Source organism: Dromiciops gliroides, chromosome 2, assembly GCF_019393635.1.
Source record: "Dromiciops gliroides isolate mDroGli1 chromosome 2, mDroGli1.pri, whole genome shotgun sequence".
Taxonomy (NCBI): Eukaryota; Metazoa; Chordata; class Mammalia; order Microbiotheria; family Microbiotheriidae; genus Dromiciops; species Dromiciops gliroides.
The window spans coordinates 361,617,106-361,635,812 of NC_057862.1; the positions used below are offsets into that span (position 1 = coordinate 361,617,106).

Here is an 18,707-nt window from a genome sequence, read left to right on the forward strand (position 1 = left end):
GAGTAAACCCTGGACTTGGGAATGAAGGATCTGAATTCAAACTCGCCCCACTTCCAACACTTAGAAGCAGTGTGACCTTGGGCAAATCATTTAACTTTTCTGAGCCAATGTTTCCTCCTCTATAAAATGAGGAGAGAAAGCATGGCATCATGGGGAGAAGGCTGGCTTCGGATTTAAGAAGAGCTGGGTTCATGTTCTTTCTCTGACACATTTGCTGTGAGGCAGTGGGCAAATCACAAGCCCTCAATGTCCCCAGCTGCCCTCTAAAGACAATGTTACCAAAGAGTTGCCAATCTGTGTGGTTGAAGAGAGTTCTCTACACCTGTGAAATCAGAGGGGTCCTCCCTGGCTCTCTCCTCCCAAATCCCTGCTCTGCCTCTGTCATCTAGTGATTTTGAGGTTTAAAGGGAACAGCATACATGAGGTGGTTTGTAACCGGAAAGCACGGCGTCAATAGACGGAGATACTATTACTTCTAGACAAGAATAGGGGAGTAGGTGAGTTGGGTATGGGGGTTATGGGAGGAAGGTGCTGGAAAGGATCTGACTGGACTGGTCTTTGCTCTGCTCCTGGGTTGCACTAGCTGTCTTTATTTCTCTGCTCTCTAGTGCGGATGGGTAGCTGCCATGAACTCCTTGTTTAAACTGGGTCTGAAGGGTAATAGGGGAAGAGCTCATGGGTTAGCTGGGGAGCTAAACTTGGGAGGGGTTTTGAGGTAATAGAGAATAATTTAACTTGGTACAGATGAAGTACAGGAAGGCCAAATAAAGGTGTGTGGAGAGCAAGGTTAGTCCGGATAGGCTTCCTGGAAGAGGTGGCTGAGAAAGCCAGTGGTAACTCTCCAGGCCTTGGCTTTCTTGGATTCCCTGGGTTGTTCAGCACTCCCTCTGCCTTTGTTATTTAAGTCCATTGGTATAAGGCATGTTTTGGAAAGAGCCTTAGCCTGAGATTTAGGGAATTTGCAAGTAGGGTACAGTTTTAGGGTTTAGGAATACCCTGGCTAATGACATGCAGAGGAAGCTTAAGACAGGGTAGAGCTAGGGAAAAAAACCACTAGACAGGGAGACCTTGGACAGGTTCTTTTCCCTCTGGGGGGGGGCCTCAGTTTCCCCTACTGTAAAATGAATGTCTTAGTTAGACAAGTTGATCACTAGTGCATAGATCTATCACTGGACCTGGAGTTAAGACCTGAGGTCAAATCTTGCCTCAGATACTTATAAGCTGTATGATCCTGCAAGTCCCTTAGCTTCTCTCTGTCTCGATTTCATCTATAAAATAGAAATAATAATAGCACCTACCTCCTAGGGTTGTCGTGACAATAAAATGAGGTGATATTTGTAAAATTTAGAGCATTCTAGAAATGCTAGATATTATCAATATTATTGTGATCATTATTCTCTAAATCCCTTGCAATTCTTAAATCTATGACCCCATGATCTCCCCAAAGGGGAGAGCCAGAATAAACAATCTCCAAGGTCCTTCTGAACTCCAACAGTTTAAAATGCATCTCAGAAGAAAAGTAGGAGATTGTACAGACAGAGCCCTGAATGGGGGCAGGGTTAAAGGGTACCAAGAGGATCTGGCTTTGCCATTGGTTCACTTGTGTGATCTTCCAGCAGGATCATAGATTGTAGAACTGGAAAGGAGCTTAGAAATCTAGTCCAAACTCTTCATTTTGCAGGGAAGATTGAGGCCCAGAGAAGGTCACCTCAGTAGCAGGGAGCAGAGCTGAGGCTCCGGTCTAAGACCTTTGACCCCTGGTGTTCTTCACAAGATTCTGAGCTGCCACCACTTCTTGGGCCTCAGTTAGAATGGGAGGGTTGGACCAGAGGCTTTCTCAGAACTCTCAGCTCTGAGATCCTGAGACATTCTGACCTGCAGCATCATATAGTACCCAGGACAGTTTTGTCTCTGGGTTCTATTTTTACCATTTCCCAATGAGCCCTTTGAGAATCAGTGTGGTGTTTGGAGACCTGATTTCAAGTCCTGACTTGGACACTTCTTAGCTATGTGACTGTGGCATAGCTATTCTGAACCTCAGTTTCCACATCCTTTAAATGTAAACAATGCCTACCCTTCCTCTCTTGGGGTTATTGCAAGGGAAATACCTGGTAAATTAACTTTTAAAAAATAACTTTATTACATTTTATTTTAATGTTATCTATATTTTGTACTATATCTCTTTCTCTTCCTGGAGAGTCATCCCTTATTTAAAAAAAAAAAAAAAAGGAGGTAAGAGTGGATAAAGCACCAGCCCAGGATTCAGGAGGGCCTGAGTTCAAATCCAGCCTCAGACACTTGACACTTGCTAGCTGTGTGACTCTGGGCAAGTCACTTAACCCTCATTGCCCCGCAAAACAAAACAAAACAAAAAAAGGGAGGTAAGGAAGAACACCTGAAAACCAATCAGCATATCAAGCAAGCCTGATTCTCTATGTAGTATTCTGCACCTGTAGCCCCCCACCTTTGCAAAGAAGGGTGGGAAGTCCTTTCTCATATCTCCTCTTCAGGACCCTGCTTGATCATGATGATTTCATAGCATTCCATTTTGGTTGTATTGTTGTGGTGTTTCCCATTTATGTCATTGTATGCATCATTTTCTAGTTCACTTTGCATCCTTTCATGTGTGGTCTTGTGCATGAAAAAAACATCATGTGATTGTGATCTGTTTTTATTTGCTGTTACTGCTATGTCAACCTCCTCTCATCCTCTTTGTGTATAGCCCATTCTGATTCATGGTGGGTTATGGCAAGCATGACTCCATTCGCTCTCCAGGCCACAACGAGGATGGCTTCCCTCCTCCTTAAACTCATCTGCTTTGTCTGAGGACGAGGGAGCCACCTCTGCTGAAGGACTTGGTCATCTCCCAGGGTGGCCTGGCTTTCCAAGCCACATGGAAAGCCCCCACATCCTGGAGGTCAGTGAAGCTCTGACCATGTCCCACAGCCACCAGCGGGCTGGGGAGCCCCATTATGGGCCAGGCGTTGAATGTTGCCCCCTCCCTTTTACACCCCCCCTAGCCTGTGAAGACCGAGACGATGACTGTCAGCAGCATGGCCATCAGAAAGAAGATCGAGCCCGAGGCTGTATTACAGGCCAGAGTCAGTACAATGGAGGCAGCCCAGGTGACATTCTCTTCCCCATGCTCCCCATCCTGGCCCCCATTCTTGGAAAGTCTCTCAAGAGGCATCTCAAGTAATGCCAGTAAAACCGAGGGGGTGGGGCATTCCCTTCCAGCTCTTGACCTCCTGTGATTTCATCATGAGTCTGTGTTCATGCCTGTATTTCCCATCAGCAGAGAGCACCCCCTAAACTGTTTTCTTGTCAGCAGGTGGACGGGGGCACAACTGGGGGGAAAGAGACAATAACAACTTCCCATTCTATCACCACGGAAACCACGTGTACTACCATGGTAAGCAGACAGAGCCCTGTCCTGCTGTCTCCTGTAGGGACAAAGGTGGGGGAGGTGACAGGCAAGTGCCAGACGTGTGTCTCTCAATTCCCTCTCCTTGATTTCCCCCTCACAGGGAATGTGATCAAAACCTTGAGTCTCTGAAATGGGTTGAGGTTTGGCAGAGGCATGGCTCTGGGCCTCGGGTATCCCAAGCACCTCTGTCTTATCGGTATAGGGAGGGGGCGTCCTCTGATGAGCCAAGATGCCTGGAGATGGGGCACTTCTGATGATCGAATTGTCTATGCAGCTAAAGCTTAATTTGAGTCCTTATCATTATAATCTGTTACTCAGTAAACATTTATTAAGAGCCTACTGTGTGACCCTGGGCTAGTCACTTAACCCCAATTGCCCCTCCCCCCCCCAAAAAAGAGCCTACTGTGTGTCAGGTTCTGTGCTAAGCAGTGGAGATTCAAAAAAAAGGAACCCCCAGACTAATGGGGGAGACAACATGCAAACACCTATGTATACATAACTATTATTACAGGATAAATTGAAATAGTAACAGAGGGAAGGCTTTAGAACTAAGGGGGATTAGAAAAGGCTTCACATAGAAGGTGGAATTTTAGCTGGGACTTGAAAGAAGTCAGGAAGCAGAGAAGAGGAGGGAGAGAATTCCAGGCATGGGGGACAATCCGTGAAAGAGCTGGAGCTGGAGCTGGGATATCTTGTTCAAGGAACAGCAAGGAGGCCGGTGTCCCCAGATGGCAGAATATATAGCAGGGCTGGGGTGGGAGGGTGTAAGGTATAAAAAGGCTAGAAAGACTGGAGGTGGGGGCCAGGTTCTGAAGGACTTTAAGTGCCAAACAGAGGATTTTGTATTCTCTCCTAGAAGTGGAGAGCCACTGGAATGGATTGAGGATGGGGTGGCATGGTTAGACCTGAGCCTGAAGAAGACAACTTTGACAGCTGATTGGAGGGTGGGCTGGCTGGGGGAGAGGCTTATGGCAGGGAGACCACCAAGCAGGCGACCTCCTGACAGTATCTTCATTTGCTGCCTTTGTGATCAAGTCCTCTCTCTTTCCTCCTTCCCACCTAATTTTCCTCTCCTTTAAAGTAAATGGGTTAGACTAGGTCATCTTTCTGTTTCCTGCCAAATCTGTCTGGCACTGTGCTTTGGGCTCTCAGCCTCCTTCCTAAACCCTAGGATGCCAACTTGGCCTGTAAAATCTAGTCTCCAGGAGTGGATCTTGGATCTGGGCCTCAGAAAGCACACTGTGATAGAAAAAGAACACAGTGGGAGCAGCTAGGTGGTGCAGTGGATAAAGCACCGGCCCTGGATTCAGGAGGATCTGAGTTCAAATCCAGCCTCAGACACTTGACACTTACTAGCTGCGTGACACTGGGCAAGTCACTTAACCCTCATTGTCCCACCAAAAAAAAAAAAAGTTGCAACCAGACAGCCCCTTGTTGTAGGAGAAAGCCTACCTGGAGGAGACTGTTGTTGGTAGCTTCTGCTCTTTCCAGCTTAGCCTCAGAGAATTTCAGAACTAGAAGGAATCACAGAACTCACTGGGTCCAGTCCTCTTGTTTAATAGACAGGGAAGGTCAGGGTTCAGAGAGGGTAAATAGCCTGCCAAGTGAGCTTGATTCATGAGTTAGTAACAGAGTTGGGACCTTAGAACTCAGATCTCTATTCCACAATTACTTTCTATGTAGTTTGTATGTATTTTGATTTGATTTGTTAGTCTTAAGTGTTCCTCTAGTAGATTGTAATCTCCTTTTATACGCAGCATTTAGCACAGTGTCTGGCATATCACAGGCAATTAATAAATGCTTGTTGAATGATGAATGAGTGAACTGTATCATGTACCCCAGAGATTCAATACTACTGCTGCTACTAATTAATTATTTGTTAATTAGTAATTAATAAACTCTGTGGCTGTGGGAGTGATCCTACAGTAAAGCACGCCGGCGGTGCCTGTGGGGGAGGGCCCCTGGGTGCCTGCCCATTCGACCTGGCAAGCCCTCCCTTGAGCTCTAAGTGGTGTTGTTTCTCAAGGAGAACAGTCTGAAGTCTGGGAAGGGAGCAGCAGCCATGATTCCAGGCCCGCAGACGGTGGCAACAGAAATCCGTTCCCTTTCTCCGGTAAGTGACCCAGCCTCCATCCAGTTCCATGGTCGCCAAAAGCCCAGAGGCCTGGCGAGTGTGGTGGACCACTGGTAGCTGTTACTAGAGCCATTCCTGGAGTTGGGATGACTTTAAATTGGCTATACATCCATTCATTAGGGATGTTTTCCTTATATTGAGGCAAATTTTATACCTCTGTATAATTTCCAGCCATCGTTCCTGATTCTGGCCTCTTAAGGTCAGGTGGAGCAAGTCTACCTTCTCCTCTGGCTGGTCTTTCAATAATTGAAGAAAGTGTTTCTTCCCACCCTCCCTATTCTCCTTCCCACCCCTGGCCTTCTCTTTTCCAGGCTGAACATTCCCAGTGCCTTTAACTGTTCATCCTATGGCACGGTCTCAGATCTCTTGACTACTCCAGTTGTCCTCTGGACATGATCCTTCCTGAAATTGGACCCCAAATCTAAGCAGGGCCCTCCCGGTCAGGGCTGCCACTGCCTTTGTGGCTCCGGGCTCACGTCCAAGGTAGCAGCCCGAACCTCTCGATAGATGGCAGAAAAGTTCTAAACCAGGAGCTGGGAACCTTTGGTTTCTAGTCTCAACCCTTGAATAAGACCAGCGACTTCTCTGCTCCTGTTTTCTGACCCCTGAAGTAAAGTGTTGCAGTTGGCAGTCTTGAAGATGCCTTCCCACTCTAGGATGCTGGGGTTTTCATCAAACCTGTGCCTGTGACCAACCTTAGCAGGGAAAGGGCATCATATTCCTCATTCTTTTCTCTCTGTCCTTCCTCCTGGTTGGGTAGGGGAGAGAGAGGCCCCAGGGCTCTCTTTTTTCCTTTTTAACCAGTGGTTCTCAAAGTGTGTGCCATAGCACCAGCTCGAATGGCAATGATCACTTGTCCCAGAAGGTGTCCCCCCCCAACCCTGGCCCCTACTCTTTCCCAGCATCCTTATGGGAGACCATGCCTCCTCCGCCTAATACCTGAGCATGGGGCGGGGTTTGTGTGCCCTGCAGATCATCGGGAAAGACATCCTCGCCGGGGCCTATGGAGCCACTGCAGAAACCCTATCTACTTCCACTACTACCCATGTTACCAAAGTGAGTACTGCACAGAAGATGGGGGAGGGTATCCGCAGCATACAGAGGCTCTCTCTGAGCCCAGCTCTGTGGCCCTTGGGGCAGTGTGCTACAGTGGAAAGGATGCTTGATTTGAAAGTAAAGACCTGGGTTTGAATCCTAGCTCTGCTACTTAGTACCTATGTGACCGTAGGCAAGTTGCTTAAGCTCCCTGGGCTCATTTTCCTCATCTGTAAAATGAAGACATTCTCTAAGAAACCTTCCAGCTTTTTTTTTTGTTTGTTTTTTGTTTTGGTTTGTTTTGGTTTTTTGTGGGGCAATGGGGGTTAAGTGACTTGCCCAGGGTCACACAGCTAGTAAGTGTCAAGTGTCTGAGGCTGGATTTGAACTCAGGTACTCCTGAATCCAGGGCCAGTGCTTTATCCACTGCGCCACCTAGCTGCCCCCCAACCTTCCAGCTTTAGATCTGTAATCCTGGGACACCTGGGGAAAGCCACACAAGATCTCAATTTGGTCCAAGATCTGCTTTGAGTTCTTCCTATGACCTTGGGCAAGTCCTTTCTCCTCCATGGGCAAAATTAGAAATGGGAGGTGCTGGACTAGATTGAGTTTCTTCACCTCTACAATAGAGAAAATATCTTAGTCTTGGCTTTCTCCCTCAGGATTATTACAAAAAAAAATATTTTTTGAGCTCCCACTATGAACTCAGAATAACTTTTATTCTGAGTGGTATAAATACTCAAATCTACTACAAAGGACCTAGGAAGAAAGATGCTATGCACTTCCAGAGAAAGAACTGTTAATTAGAAGTATGCATAGTATGGTTTTACATACATAAGGAAAGAGAAGGACCAGGCATGCCCTATATATTATTTGTTGTTGTTGTTGTTGTTGTTTTGTTGGTTTTTTTGTGGGGCAATGGGGGTTAAGTGACGCAAGTCAAACAGGGTCACACAGCTAGTAAGTGTCAAGTGTCTGAGGCCGGGTTTGAACTCAGGTCCTCCTGAATCCAGGGCCAGTGTTTTATCCCCTGCGCCACCTAGCTGCCCCCTATATATTTAAGGAATTTTAATTTTGTTACATTTTATACACAGAGATACATACATGTATATATGTATATATACATATACACATACATATCTGTGTCACATGGTGGCCTTCTGTAGTGTAAAGTGGGGAGAGAGACAGTTTGGAAATTAAATAATAATAAAAAAAGAAATATAAGACATTCATGGTCCTCTATAAGATATTTAGGGAAGAAGGTTAAGAGTTAACTGAGGGGGGGCAGCTAGGTGGTGCAGTGTATAAAGCACCAGACTTGGATTCAGGAGGACCTGAGTTCAAATCTGGCCTCAGACACGTGACACTTACTAGCTGTGTGACCTTGGGCAAGTCACTTAACCCTCATTGACCCACCAAAAAGGAAAAAAAAAAAAGTTAACTGAGGGGGGCGGCTAGGTGGTACAGTAGATAAAGCACCAGCCCTGGATTCAGAAGGACCTGAGTTCAAATCTGGTCTCAGACACTTGACACTAGCTATGTGACCCTAGGCAAGTCACTTAACCCTCATTGCCCCGCAGCAAAAAAAAAAAAAAAAAAAAGTTAACTGAAATGAGAACAAACTGCCAAATATTTATTAAATAAAAGCTTAGTTGAATACTGACTCTGAGGGATGGACAGGTGTGATGAGAGGCAGTTTGGGATAATGGAAAGAGGTGGACCAGGAGTCAGGAGACCTAGATTCAAATCCTTCTGCCTACACTAACTTTTTTTTTTTCCCACACTAACTTTTTTGACCATGGGCAGGTCAAAGTGTTCTGAGCCTCCAAATGAAAGAGTGGGGAGATCCCTTCCAGCTCTAAATTCCCTGGGAGCAATCCTTGTACAACTTCCCTCTCTCATAGGACTGGGAGGAAAGCCACAAACCCTAATTGCTATGGAAGTGTGAGCTCTCATTCCTTTTCTGGGAGTTTACAAGATGGGGAGCTCAGTGGGAGGTTTTAAGTAGGAGGTTGGACTAAAGCTGATCTTGAAATATGAGTAGGATTTACAGAGGTGGTAGGTGTAGGACTGGGAGAGTATTCTGGGTAGGAGGAGAGGAGGACCAGCATGAGTCAAGTCAGATTATAGAAGCAGCAATGAATGTACCTACTGCAGAGCATTGAAGGCCCCAGACAGACTACAATGGAGGGAGGTTTGCTGGGGTAATTTCGCAAAGAAGGTTGGCTAGGGAGGCTAGGGCCAGGCAAGAGAGGGCCTCTTCTCATTTAGAGTAGGGGAGTGACATGATAGAAGCACTGCTCTAGGGGGATGGAGCAGCTGGGTGGCACAGTGGTTAAAGTGCCAGGCCTAGAGTCAGGAAGACCTAAGTTTAAATTCAGCCTCAGACACTAGCTGTATGACCTTGGGCAAGTCACTTAACCCTGTTTGCCTCAGTTTCCTCATATGTAAAATCAGCAGGAGAAGGAAATGGCAATAAGGATATGGGTATTCCAGTATCTTTGCCGAGAAAAAACCCCTGGAGTCACTAAGAATCAGACAGGACTGAAATGACTGAACAAAGAGGAGCATCAGTCTGGCTAGGCTATAGAAGGACACTAGTCATGGTAGGCCCAATGGGTGAAAGCCATTGTGCCAGGGGGCAGAGAAGGGACAAACCTGAAAGACTTCAGAGAAAGAATTGTCAGGATTCAGCGTCTGATCAGATTCGATGAATGAAAAGAAAGATGAACCAACTTGTTTCTCAAGTTTTGAGTAACTAGGAAAATATACCTTTGCCTGGAACAAGCATATGAAGGGGCCATAGATTTGAGGTTATCATGACAGACTTCTGTGGTAATGCTAATAGGCAAAATTTAGAAATCTGCCTGGGTTCAAATTTCATCTCTTCCACTTAGTTTTTTTGGGGACTTTGGCTAAGTACCTTCTCCAGCGTGGGACATAACTTTGCAACCTGTGAATGAAGATGTTGATTAGGCAAGATGGTTTCCAACTTTTGTGTGTGTGTGTGTCTCCCTTCAGACTGTGAAAGGAGGATTTTCTGAGACTAGGATAGAGAAACGCATCATCATCACAGGAGATGAAGACGTAGATCAAGACCAGGTATGGGGGAGCTATCTGTCCTGCCTAGAACTCAGCCCCTTGATCACAGGACATCTGACCAGGCTGATGAAGGGGATGGGGGTGGGGTGGAAAATGAGTCCATTTCCTTCTGTTCTAGCTCTGATTCGGGAGCAGGGCATCAGAAGGGTAAAATGTCAGGGCAAAACTGAGTCCATGCTGCTGGTGGTAAGTCACAGCAGCCATGGACCTGTTACCATAGTGACTGCCAGTGTTAGTGGTATTCATTACTCATCTTCTACCCTGCTCACCCCTCATACCTTTCCTTTATCCAGTCACCTGGCCTGGAATCCCCCAGAAGTAAAGGCCAGGAAACTGAAATGGCATAGTACAAAGACCCCTGGCCTGAAAGGTCAGTGAACTGGATTCTGGTCTTAGCTTTTCTACTGACTTTATGTGTGACCTAAAATAAATTCCTTTCCCTCTCTGGGTTAATTTCCTCCTCTGTAAAAAGGGGTCTCTTGTTCTTACTGGTTTTAAATGTAATATTCCTAAGATCCCCCTCCAGTCTCAGGAAGTAACTTGCCTGGAATTTGAGCAAAAAACACCAACCCATTTCCCCCCTAAAAGAACTCACCAGGTATCCTAAACTTCCTTCAAAGCAAATCAAATCCCAGATCATGAAGAAGAAAACTCACCAAGCAGTTTCCACTTCATTCATTCATTCATTCATTCATTCATTTAGTGTATATGGAGCTCATTAGGCAATCAGAAATGGGCTGAGGTCCTGTAGACAAAACTAAGAAGTATTATGAATCCCTGGTCTTTTCCAGAAGTGTGGTGGTAAATATTTAACAACTAGCTCTTTGGGCCAGGGTTGGGAGTGGGGAACTGCACAGGACACACTTTTAAAGTTTAATCTACATTAACATTTTCTCCATTGCTTTTTTTAAGTCTAGAAAATCAGCACAATAATAAATCAATCTCGGATTTGTAGCACTTGTCAATTTCTCATGCTGAAAATTTAACAATCAGCTTTCCAAAGGCAGTTCAAGCTGGCTCCAGCATATCTCTAGTCTTCCCCCCCCCCCCCAAAGCTCTTTGATTCCCTGGGGAAACAAGACATACAGTAAATAAGATACAGAATTGTCATTTAATTGGTACCTATAGGGCAGAGTCCTCTGCTGGGCTTTAGCCTGGTTGAGGAGAGGGTCCTTGCCCTCAAGTAGCTCCCAATCTAATTAGCATAGGAGAGTCCTTGTGGGACATCCATAGCTGAAAGGCCCTGAAGTCTTTGGGTTTGGTTTGTGATCTGGCTTCTCCCTCAAAGACATGTGCCCCAATCCCTCAATCTCAGCCTTGGTTTCAGTGGATGGAGTTCATTTGGGAATGTAGCCTTCTCTTCTCCCCTCCGTTTCCCCTTGCATCCTGAGGTCTGGATCTCTGGGTTCAAATTAAAGGCTGTTCATATCAGACAGAGTCCTATCTTTGTGTTCCAGGCATTGGCTTTGGCCATCAAGGAAGCCAAACTACAACACCCAGACATGCTGGTAACCAAAGCCGTTGTATACAGAGAAACAGATCCATCTCCTGAAGAAAGGGACAAGAAGCCACAGGTAACAAATGCCATCTAGAGGCCCTCCAAGGCCCTTTCTCTGACCCTTGGTCATTCATGCACAGGTTTGTTGTTGTTGTTCATCGTGCCCCCAATTGGGGTTTTCTTAACAAAGCTACTGAAGTGGTTTGCCATTTTCTTCTCCAGCTCATTTTATAGATGCAGAAACTGAAGCAAACAGGGGCAAGTGACTTGTGTCTAAGGTCGGATTTGAACTTGGGAAGATGAGTCTTCCCTACTTCTGGCCCAGCATTTTATCCTGCCTCATGCACATGTAGCATTCCTCAATTTAGGGGAAATCACAGGCATCTCGTATCCTGGGATACATGGATCACCTCAGCCCTGGGGAAATTGCCTGCTATTAATCCTTCCAACCTTTGTAACTTAAGTTTTTCTCCCCCTGTATAGTCTTCCTGGAGTGGGGAGCAACATGTGGGTATAGAATTAAACATGCATTTTCAGACACAAAAAGGAAAGGGAACAGAAAGAGGAAGAAAGGAAAATAGAGAAGAGGAAAAACTAGAGGGTGAGGGATCCTAGGTTCTAGTCCCAGCTCGGCTGCTAGCATCAAGGCAAGTCCTGTGCCTCAGTTTCCTCATCTGTAAAATGGGAAAACTGGATTTGATGGCCTCCAAGGTCCTTTCCAGCCCTGAACCCCGATTCTGAGGTCTCTGCTGAGCCTGCAGTCATCCCTCTTCCACCTCCCTGAAATACCTTTTCTGCCGGGTCTCCCCCATCTAATATTCTTCTGTCCCTGTTCCCTTTCTTCTATTCCATTCACAGCATATTGTTTTCATTTCACCTCCTTCCCTTCCCTCTCCCCGCAACAAACACGTGGACAAGTTCTTTCCAACAAGACTTCCCATTCTGGCATCCTCCCACCCCTGCTGCTCCCACCTGTGGATATGTGACAGTCACTTTTACTTCTAGCTGCCTCTGCTCCTTCTTTGGCGTCCAAACCTGTCTCTCTTCTCCTCCTCCTTGGGCTCTGTCATCTACCTTCTTTAATTCTGTGATGCTATCACCCCACGCTCTGCCATCTTTCTCTTTTAAATACCACTTTCTAGCAGCAATCCCAGCCCCTGATACCCCATCGCCTACCCCCACCCAAGAATCACCTCCCAGCCTAAAGAGCTCATGGGATAAATGTTGTTTGTTTGCTCCTGACCCTCCGTGATTGGACAGAACAAGTTGGGGGGAGGTCAGAATCATAAGTCATTTTCAGAGAAGGATCAAAGGACAGTGGAAAGAGCATTGGGTCAGTGATCAGTAGAGAAGCTGGGCCTTGCTACTTAATAGCCTCGTAACTTTTGACAAGTCACTTAACTTTTCTAGGCTTCAATTTCCTCTACAAAGTGTGTGTGTGTGTGTGTGTGTGTGTGTGAGAGAGAGAGAGAGAGAGAGAGAGAGAGAGAGAGAGAGAGAGAGGGAGAGAGAGAGAGAGGGAGAGAGAGAGAGGGAGAGAGAACCAAATGACCTAGTGGTATCAAACAAATAGATCCCTGTGGACCACATGTTGACTTAGGAACCAAAAGTTCCCATTATGATGCATTATATTTTTATTTATTTCATTAAACACTTTCCAGTTACATTTTTTAATTAACTTTTTTGTTTTTGTTTTTGTTTTGTTTTTTGAGGGGCAATGAGGGTTAAGTGACTTGCCCAGGGTCACACAGCTAGTAATTGTCAAGTGTCTGAGGTCAGATTTGAACTCAGGTCCTCCTAAATCCAGGGCCAGTGTTTTATCCACTGTGCCACCTAGCTACCCCCTCCAGTTACATTTTAATATGGTTTGGGAATATGGATTTGCCACCTCTGGTATAGTGGATAGCGCCCTGCACTAGCAGTAAGGAAGATATTCCTTCAAATCCTGCCTCTGACACTTGCTGGCTGACCCTGGACGAGCCAATTGATCCCTCTTGGCCTAAGTTCCTCCCCTGTCAAATGAGAGGGCTGAACTAGATAACTTGTAATTTCCCCTTCCATCTTTCAGTCTATGATCCTATGATCTCCAAGAGTCTTCTCTGTTCTAAATTCCATGGTCCTATTGGTTCTGTTAATGCTGGGAGAAAGTGAGGCTTTCTCTTCTCCTTCTGTCTCTGCATGATAGAGTTGTTCTTGGCTCCTTCGCTCCCCCGGTCTCCCTTCCAGGTGCCTATCCAGACTCTACTCTGCTCCAGACCCCATGGAGAGGATTGGGGAGATTATGGTTTCTGCTGGTGGTCTCTTTCCTCTAAACTCAGTATTTGAAGCCTTTTAAAATTGCCTCTGATGCTCTTACCCTTTGGGCACATTAAGGGCAGAGGTTGCCAGACAACTCTTCACCTTCTTTGGAGGTGTCTGTTCCCATGCCTACACCTCTGGCCAGCAGCAGGGGAGAGGCACAGTGACCACCTACATATAGCATGAATACCGTGTTCTCCTGGTACATTCCACATGAGGTGAACCTTTGATCACAGTGGGGAACCAGACCCCAGGAGCAGGGTGGGGCAGTGGTAAGAGACTTGAACTGGGAGTCAGGAGGCCCCTATATTAGTTTTACTTCTACCACAGTGTGTGTGACCTTGGGCAAGTCTCTCCACTGTGAAAGAACTGGACTAGATAATCTCTGAGGTCAATTTCAGCTCCAAATCCTGTAGCTGAATGATGATAGATCATCTTTGGGGTCTCTTCTAAGGCTGACATTTCTGCGGTGATGACAATAACAATGATGATGATGTTAGTAATGACAATGACATATCAACAATATAATTCACAATTCTATGATGTCTGATGGTTAGCAAATCATCGTCCTCAAGAGCACTTCCTCTGGAGGTATAGAACCTGGGTTCAAATCTTGCCCCTGATACACATTGCTCATGAGTCCTTGGGCAAGTCACTTAACTGGTTTCCTGATGTGTGGAGTGAGGAGGTTGGACTATGTTTTCTCTGTGGGCCCTTCTAAGTCTTTCCCATAGGATCTATAATCCTTTAAAGTAGATAATATCTCAGGGAGATTATGAGAATCAAATGAGATGATGTTTGTAAAATACTTAGTCCAAATACCTGGATGCTATCGAAATGCTTATTCCCTTCACTGAAACATGATTCTGAGAAGAGGCCCATCAGCTTCACCAGTCTACCAAAGGGAGTCATGACACAAAAAAGATTAAGCAGCTGCATGATGCTTCTCTGTGATCCAAGGGGAATGGTTGCCACCTGACCAGATGAGCCACCTGGGCCTCTTTGCTCAGCTAGGAGGTGGAAGGCCTGAGTTGGGAAGGTGGCAAAAAAATAGCCAGCAATCATTAACTTCGTCCTTTTTTTCTTTTCTTTCTTTTACCCTCTCATTTCTCTTTTCTCTTTCCCCTCACACTGGACCTCCAGGAATCTTGACCCCTGTGCAAAGAAGTTGGCATCTCTATTCAAACCAACTTGGAGAGCAGTTGAGGAGAGGGCCTTCACACTGGATTCCACGACTAGACACAAGACAACCCAGCTGCAATGTTCCGTCCCTGCTGAGAGACTACAAAGGAAGAGCATATATATGTATAGATATATATAGGTATATATATATATACACAGCAAACAGAACACAGCCTTGCACTGCTACGGAAGTTGGGGGAAAAGAGATCAAACCAATGGCTAAAGCAAACCAACCAACCACCTACGTTCGCCTTTGCAGACAAAAAAAAAAAATGATGGGATTTTTAAGAAAAGGAAGAAAAAGAAGAAAAAAATACTACCACGATAAACAGAAATAAAAGCCAGACCCCTCGTGACATCGCAGCTGCATAGCAAGACGCAGGCTCTGCGTATCCCATCTCGCGAGGACTCATATGTGATCCACTCCTTCTTTTCCAACATTCGTCACCCATGTGTATGATGAGGGGAAATGCTTTGCTACAAAGCAAGCATCCTAAAAGCTCCAATGACAAAAGTGTTTGAAAGAAGGAAAGAAGATCCCCACTGACAAAAGGAAGGAGTTCTTTCTTTCTGGGCCCAACACTGGGCTCCGTGGCTAGTATCCATACCCCTCTCTCCTCCCTCCCCCAAACTCATGCTAGTCTTGTCGTACTCTCTCACCACCATTGCCCAACTCTCTTTCTCTCTCCTCTCCTTGTCGCCCTCTCACCTCCTGTGTTCCACCCAGGGCTGCCCAGGGAATTGCAGGCGACTCAGCATTGGAAACAGAGAATACTGGAGAGACAAAGCTGAAGAGAGAAAAAGTGGATGTTGTGTGTCTGTGGCTTCTCACTACAATGGTGCAGCCCATCGGGGGGGATTCGTACAGATGTGCTTTTAAGTTATGTATATTATATATAACAGGGAAAAATATTAAAATAAACAGTGCTGGTAAGTATGATGCCGAAGTTTTTAAATTATAATTATTTGGTTGATGTATTCTAAGGTTCTTAGATCACACTGAAATCCCACCCCAAGAGGCCTAGAGTCTGTGTGCAGGTTTTGTCACGGTGGCTGAAGGGATTGTGTCGTGAAACAATGTGTGGTGTTCGTCTTTGGTGGGTTGGTGGGGAGTGAGGGGCAAGTCCTAGGGTGGAGGGGCAGGGGTTTGGCAAGAAGGCAGCAGAGCCATTGTCTAGAATGTGCCAGTCAAAAAGGCCTCACTATTTTCTGTCCCATCCCCATCCGTACCCCACCCACCTCTAGTACCCGCCTAGCTGGATTCTGGGGAGGCCTAGTTTTTGCTTTGGGAATGGAGGAAGAGGACTCGGGGCTCACTCACCTACCCTGGGACCTCAGACTCCTTCCCTAGGGAATCAGCTTAGGTCTGAAGCCCCTTTTTTATGGCCACATTCCTTTTCCTCCCTGACCACATTTGTGGCTGGCCCTTGGCCCTCATTCTAAGAGCTCGGTGGGGCTTGCCCTGGCCCTACCTCCCAGTCTTCCTCAAATTCACAATCTCCCTTCTCTTCATGTGCCAAAGGATGAGCCAGAGTGGCAGCAGGGTGTGGGGGCACCCAGACCCAGTACAAGAATTGTCATGATCATAGAGGACTTGAAAACTCAATCTCAGACTCTCGTTCCCAAAGCCCAAATATGACCTAGCGACCCAGTGACCTTGGACGATTTTTTTAGCCTCTCTGGGCCTCAGTTTTCTCATCTTTAAAATGAGGGAGTTGGACTAAATCACTACCCTCCAAGCTCTAAATCCTCTTATGAGCTAAGCTGGTAATAAAAAGAGACCCAGGGCGGCTAGGTGGCTCAGTGGATAGAGCACCGGCCCTGGAGTCAGGAGTACCTAAGTTCAAATCTGGTCTCAGACACTTAACACTTACTAGCTGTGTGACCCTGGGCAAGTCACTTAACCCCAATTGCCTCACTAAAAAAAAAAAAGAGACCCAAGTCATTGGCTCCATGGAAGAGAGTCTGGCCTCCTTCCTTCCCTTCTCTCTGCATCTGAATTCCAAGCCCAAGAACAATGGAGCCCCCCTAGAAGGTACACAAAGAGCCTTTGATGGAGAGCCTCAGTTCTCTTGGATCATACCCATCACCATATCTGGTGTCCATTGGTTGCTGGCTGGGGCTTAGTGGAGTCAGGGCCAGGGTTGGGTGACCCCCTCCAAGTGGGCTGCCACAGGGTAGGGCATTAGGGGAGAAATGCCCCCACTGCACTTTAGACATCTCCTCCCCTTACTCCACTCCCCAAACACATTTAAATTCTATTTATCCACCTTCACAGATTCTCAGAGCTGGAAAAGATCTCAGAGGCAATCAAGGTTCAACCCTGACCTGAACAGGAGTCCCTTCTTCATCCTCCCTGACAAGTAGGGGTGGTGTGAGAGATAGGGCAACACCATGGTGACTTCCCTTTGGGGTTATCCAGGTCTGAGTAGCTTCCCCTGCCAATTCTAGCTTTAGCCAAGGGGTGCTGGGTGTGCTTCCTTTCTTAGCCTACCTTCGACACCACTACCCTATCCCCAAGCACTCTAGGCAAGGCAAAAGATCAGAGCACTGGAAGGGCCCTTTAGGTCCCAGGAGAGGAGGTGTGGAAGGACCCCCTGTCTGTGGTCCAGACCTCTGTTCCCAAGAAATGACCCTGGCCCAAGCTGCCTGTCTCAGGTTCTAATGACTCCCACAGGTCCTATGCCTCCTGTGAGAGTGTTCAGTGGTTACCCTTTCTGGAGGGGTTCTAGGATGCACATGATCACTGGGAGTTGCAGGGTGAGCCCCTTCACTGGAGAACTCCAGACAGTCCCACCCTTTTCTTCCCCAAAGAGGTGGGAACCAAGGGAGCAGGTCTCTTAGACAGCGAAGCTACAAAATAAAGCCATTGGCTCCTAGCCACCCATGCCCTCCATGGAAAACATTAGGCATAGACTTTGTCTCCCTCTCCCCGTCCCTCCTTTCACTTCTCCTTTGCTCGTCTTCTCTCTTAGAGGCAGGGGAGAAGTCTAGGTGTGAGGACACCCTGGTCCTAGTCTTAGCTCTCCCACCAACTCACTGTGCCACATTGGGCAAATAAATAACTTCTTCCTCTCTGAGCCTCACGTCCTCATCCATGAAAATTGGGGGCAGGGGGCTGGACCTGGTGACCCCCTGAGATTCCTCCAGTTCTAAGATTCTGTGAAGCCTTCTGTTTTATTTCTCTGGATCCCTTCAGGCTGAGGGTGCGGGAAGTGTCAGTGCCTGTTAAAAATACTGAATCCTGCAAGCACATTCCAAGACTGGCCTGCAATTGCATGAACAACGACACTATAAATCAATTATTTTTTCAGAAGCACCTTTGACCAACCGACTGCGACAGCCTCCTTCTTGTTCCCTCGCTAACCCCCGCTCCCTCGTGCCCCCCAGTCCCCTCCCCGCCAGTGCTCCGTGCTGTATGCGTGTGTGCTCTCTGTTCTTGTACTCAATAAAAGTGAAATAAATGTGTTTGATTCTGAACCAGATGTGGCCCCACTGCCTCTGTCTATGACTCCAAGGGTTTGAGCAGGGCAGGCATCTGCATCTGCAAACAGTATTTCCAGCAGCCTGGCAAGATTGGAAGCCCCTGTAGTTAGGTGTACCTAACTCGCTAAATACACTGGCAGCCAGAGTTAGATTATCAACAGGATTTAAAGGACAGCCTCACTTATTTAGAGGCCTCCACAGGAAAAGGAGGCAAAAGGCCCCTAAACTTCCCAGATCTGTGTTCTAAAATCCATGAAGACTTATGCTCAATGGAGGGAATGGAGTTGGGGGAAGGGAGGGGATGAACAGGCATACCCACCTCACTCAGTGCCCATTTATTTTTATTTTGTGGATAAATCTATAAAGCCTGGTTTTTTATTGCTTCCCACCCCCCCCAAAGATTGCTTCAGTTAGGCACTGCCAGAAGTGAGGCATGAACTTCTGACAAAGGATAGGCAAAAACTCTGGAAATGCATACACAAAAACCCCCTGAGTCCAAAACCTGGTACCAATAAGTGTGGTTCCAAATAGCCCCACTCATTAAT

The 18,707-nt window shown here is 46.6% G+C and overlaps 1 protein-coding gene across 21 annotated transcripts in view; it reads left to right on the plus strand.

Moving 5' to 3' along the window:
* Positions 1-18,161, plus strand: part of EPB41L1 (erythrocyte membrane protein band 4.1 like 1) — a 110,431-nt gene extending 92,270 nt beyond the window's left edge. For 13 of the 21 annotated variants that reach the window (XM_043984415.1, XM_043984413.1, XM_043984425.1 and 10 more), the window contains 7 exons: positions 3,021-3,125; positions 3,329-3,412; positions 5,454-5,540; positions 6,534-6,617; positions 9,618-9,698; positions 11,156-11,272; positions 14,638-18,161. In XM_043984415.1, coding sequence (XP_043840350.1) covers positions 3,021-3,125; positions 3,329-3,412; positions 5,454-5,540; positions 6,534-6,617; positions 9,618-9,698; positions 11,156-11,272; positions 14,638-14,646 — 567 coding nt within the window. In that variant the 3' untranslated portion in view covers positions 14,647-18,161. The remainder of the gene's footprint in view (positions 1-3,020; positions 3,126-3,328; positions 3,413-5,453; positions 5,541-6,533; positions 6,618-9,617; positions 9,699-11,155; positions 11,273-14,637) is intronic. The other 8 variants (XM_043984416.1, XM_043984429.1, XM_043984432.1 and 5 more) reach the window with 3 other exon arrangements.
* The last annotated feature ends 546 nt before the right edge of the window (positions 18,162-18,707 follow it).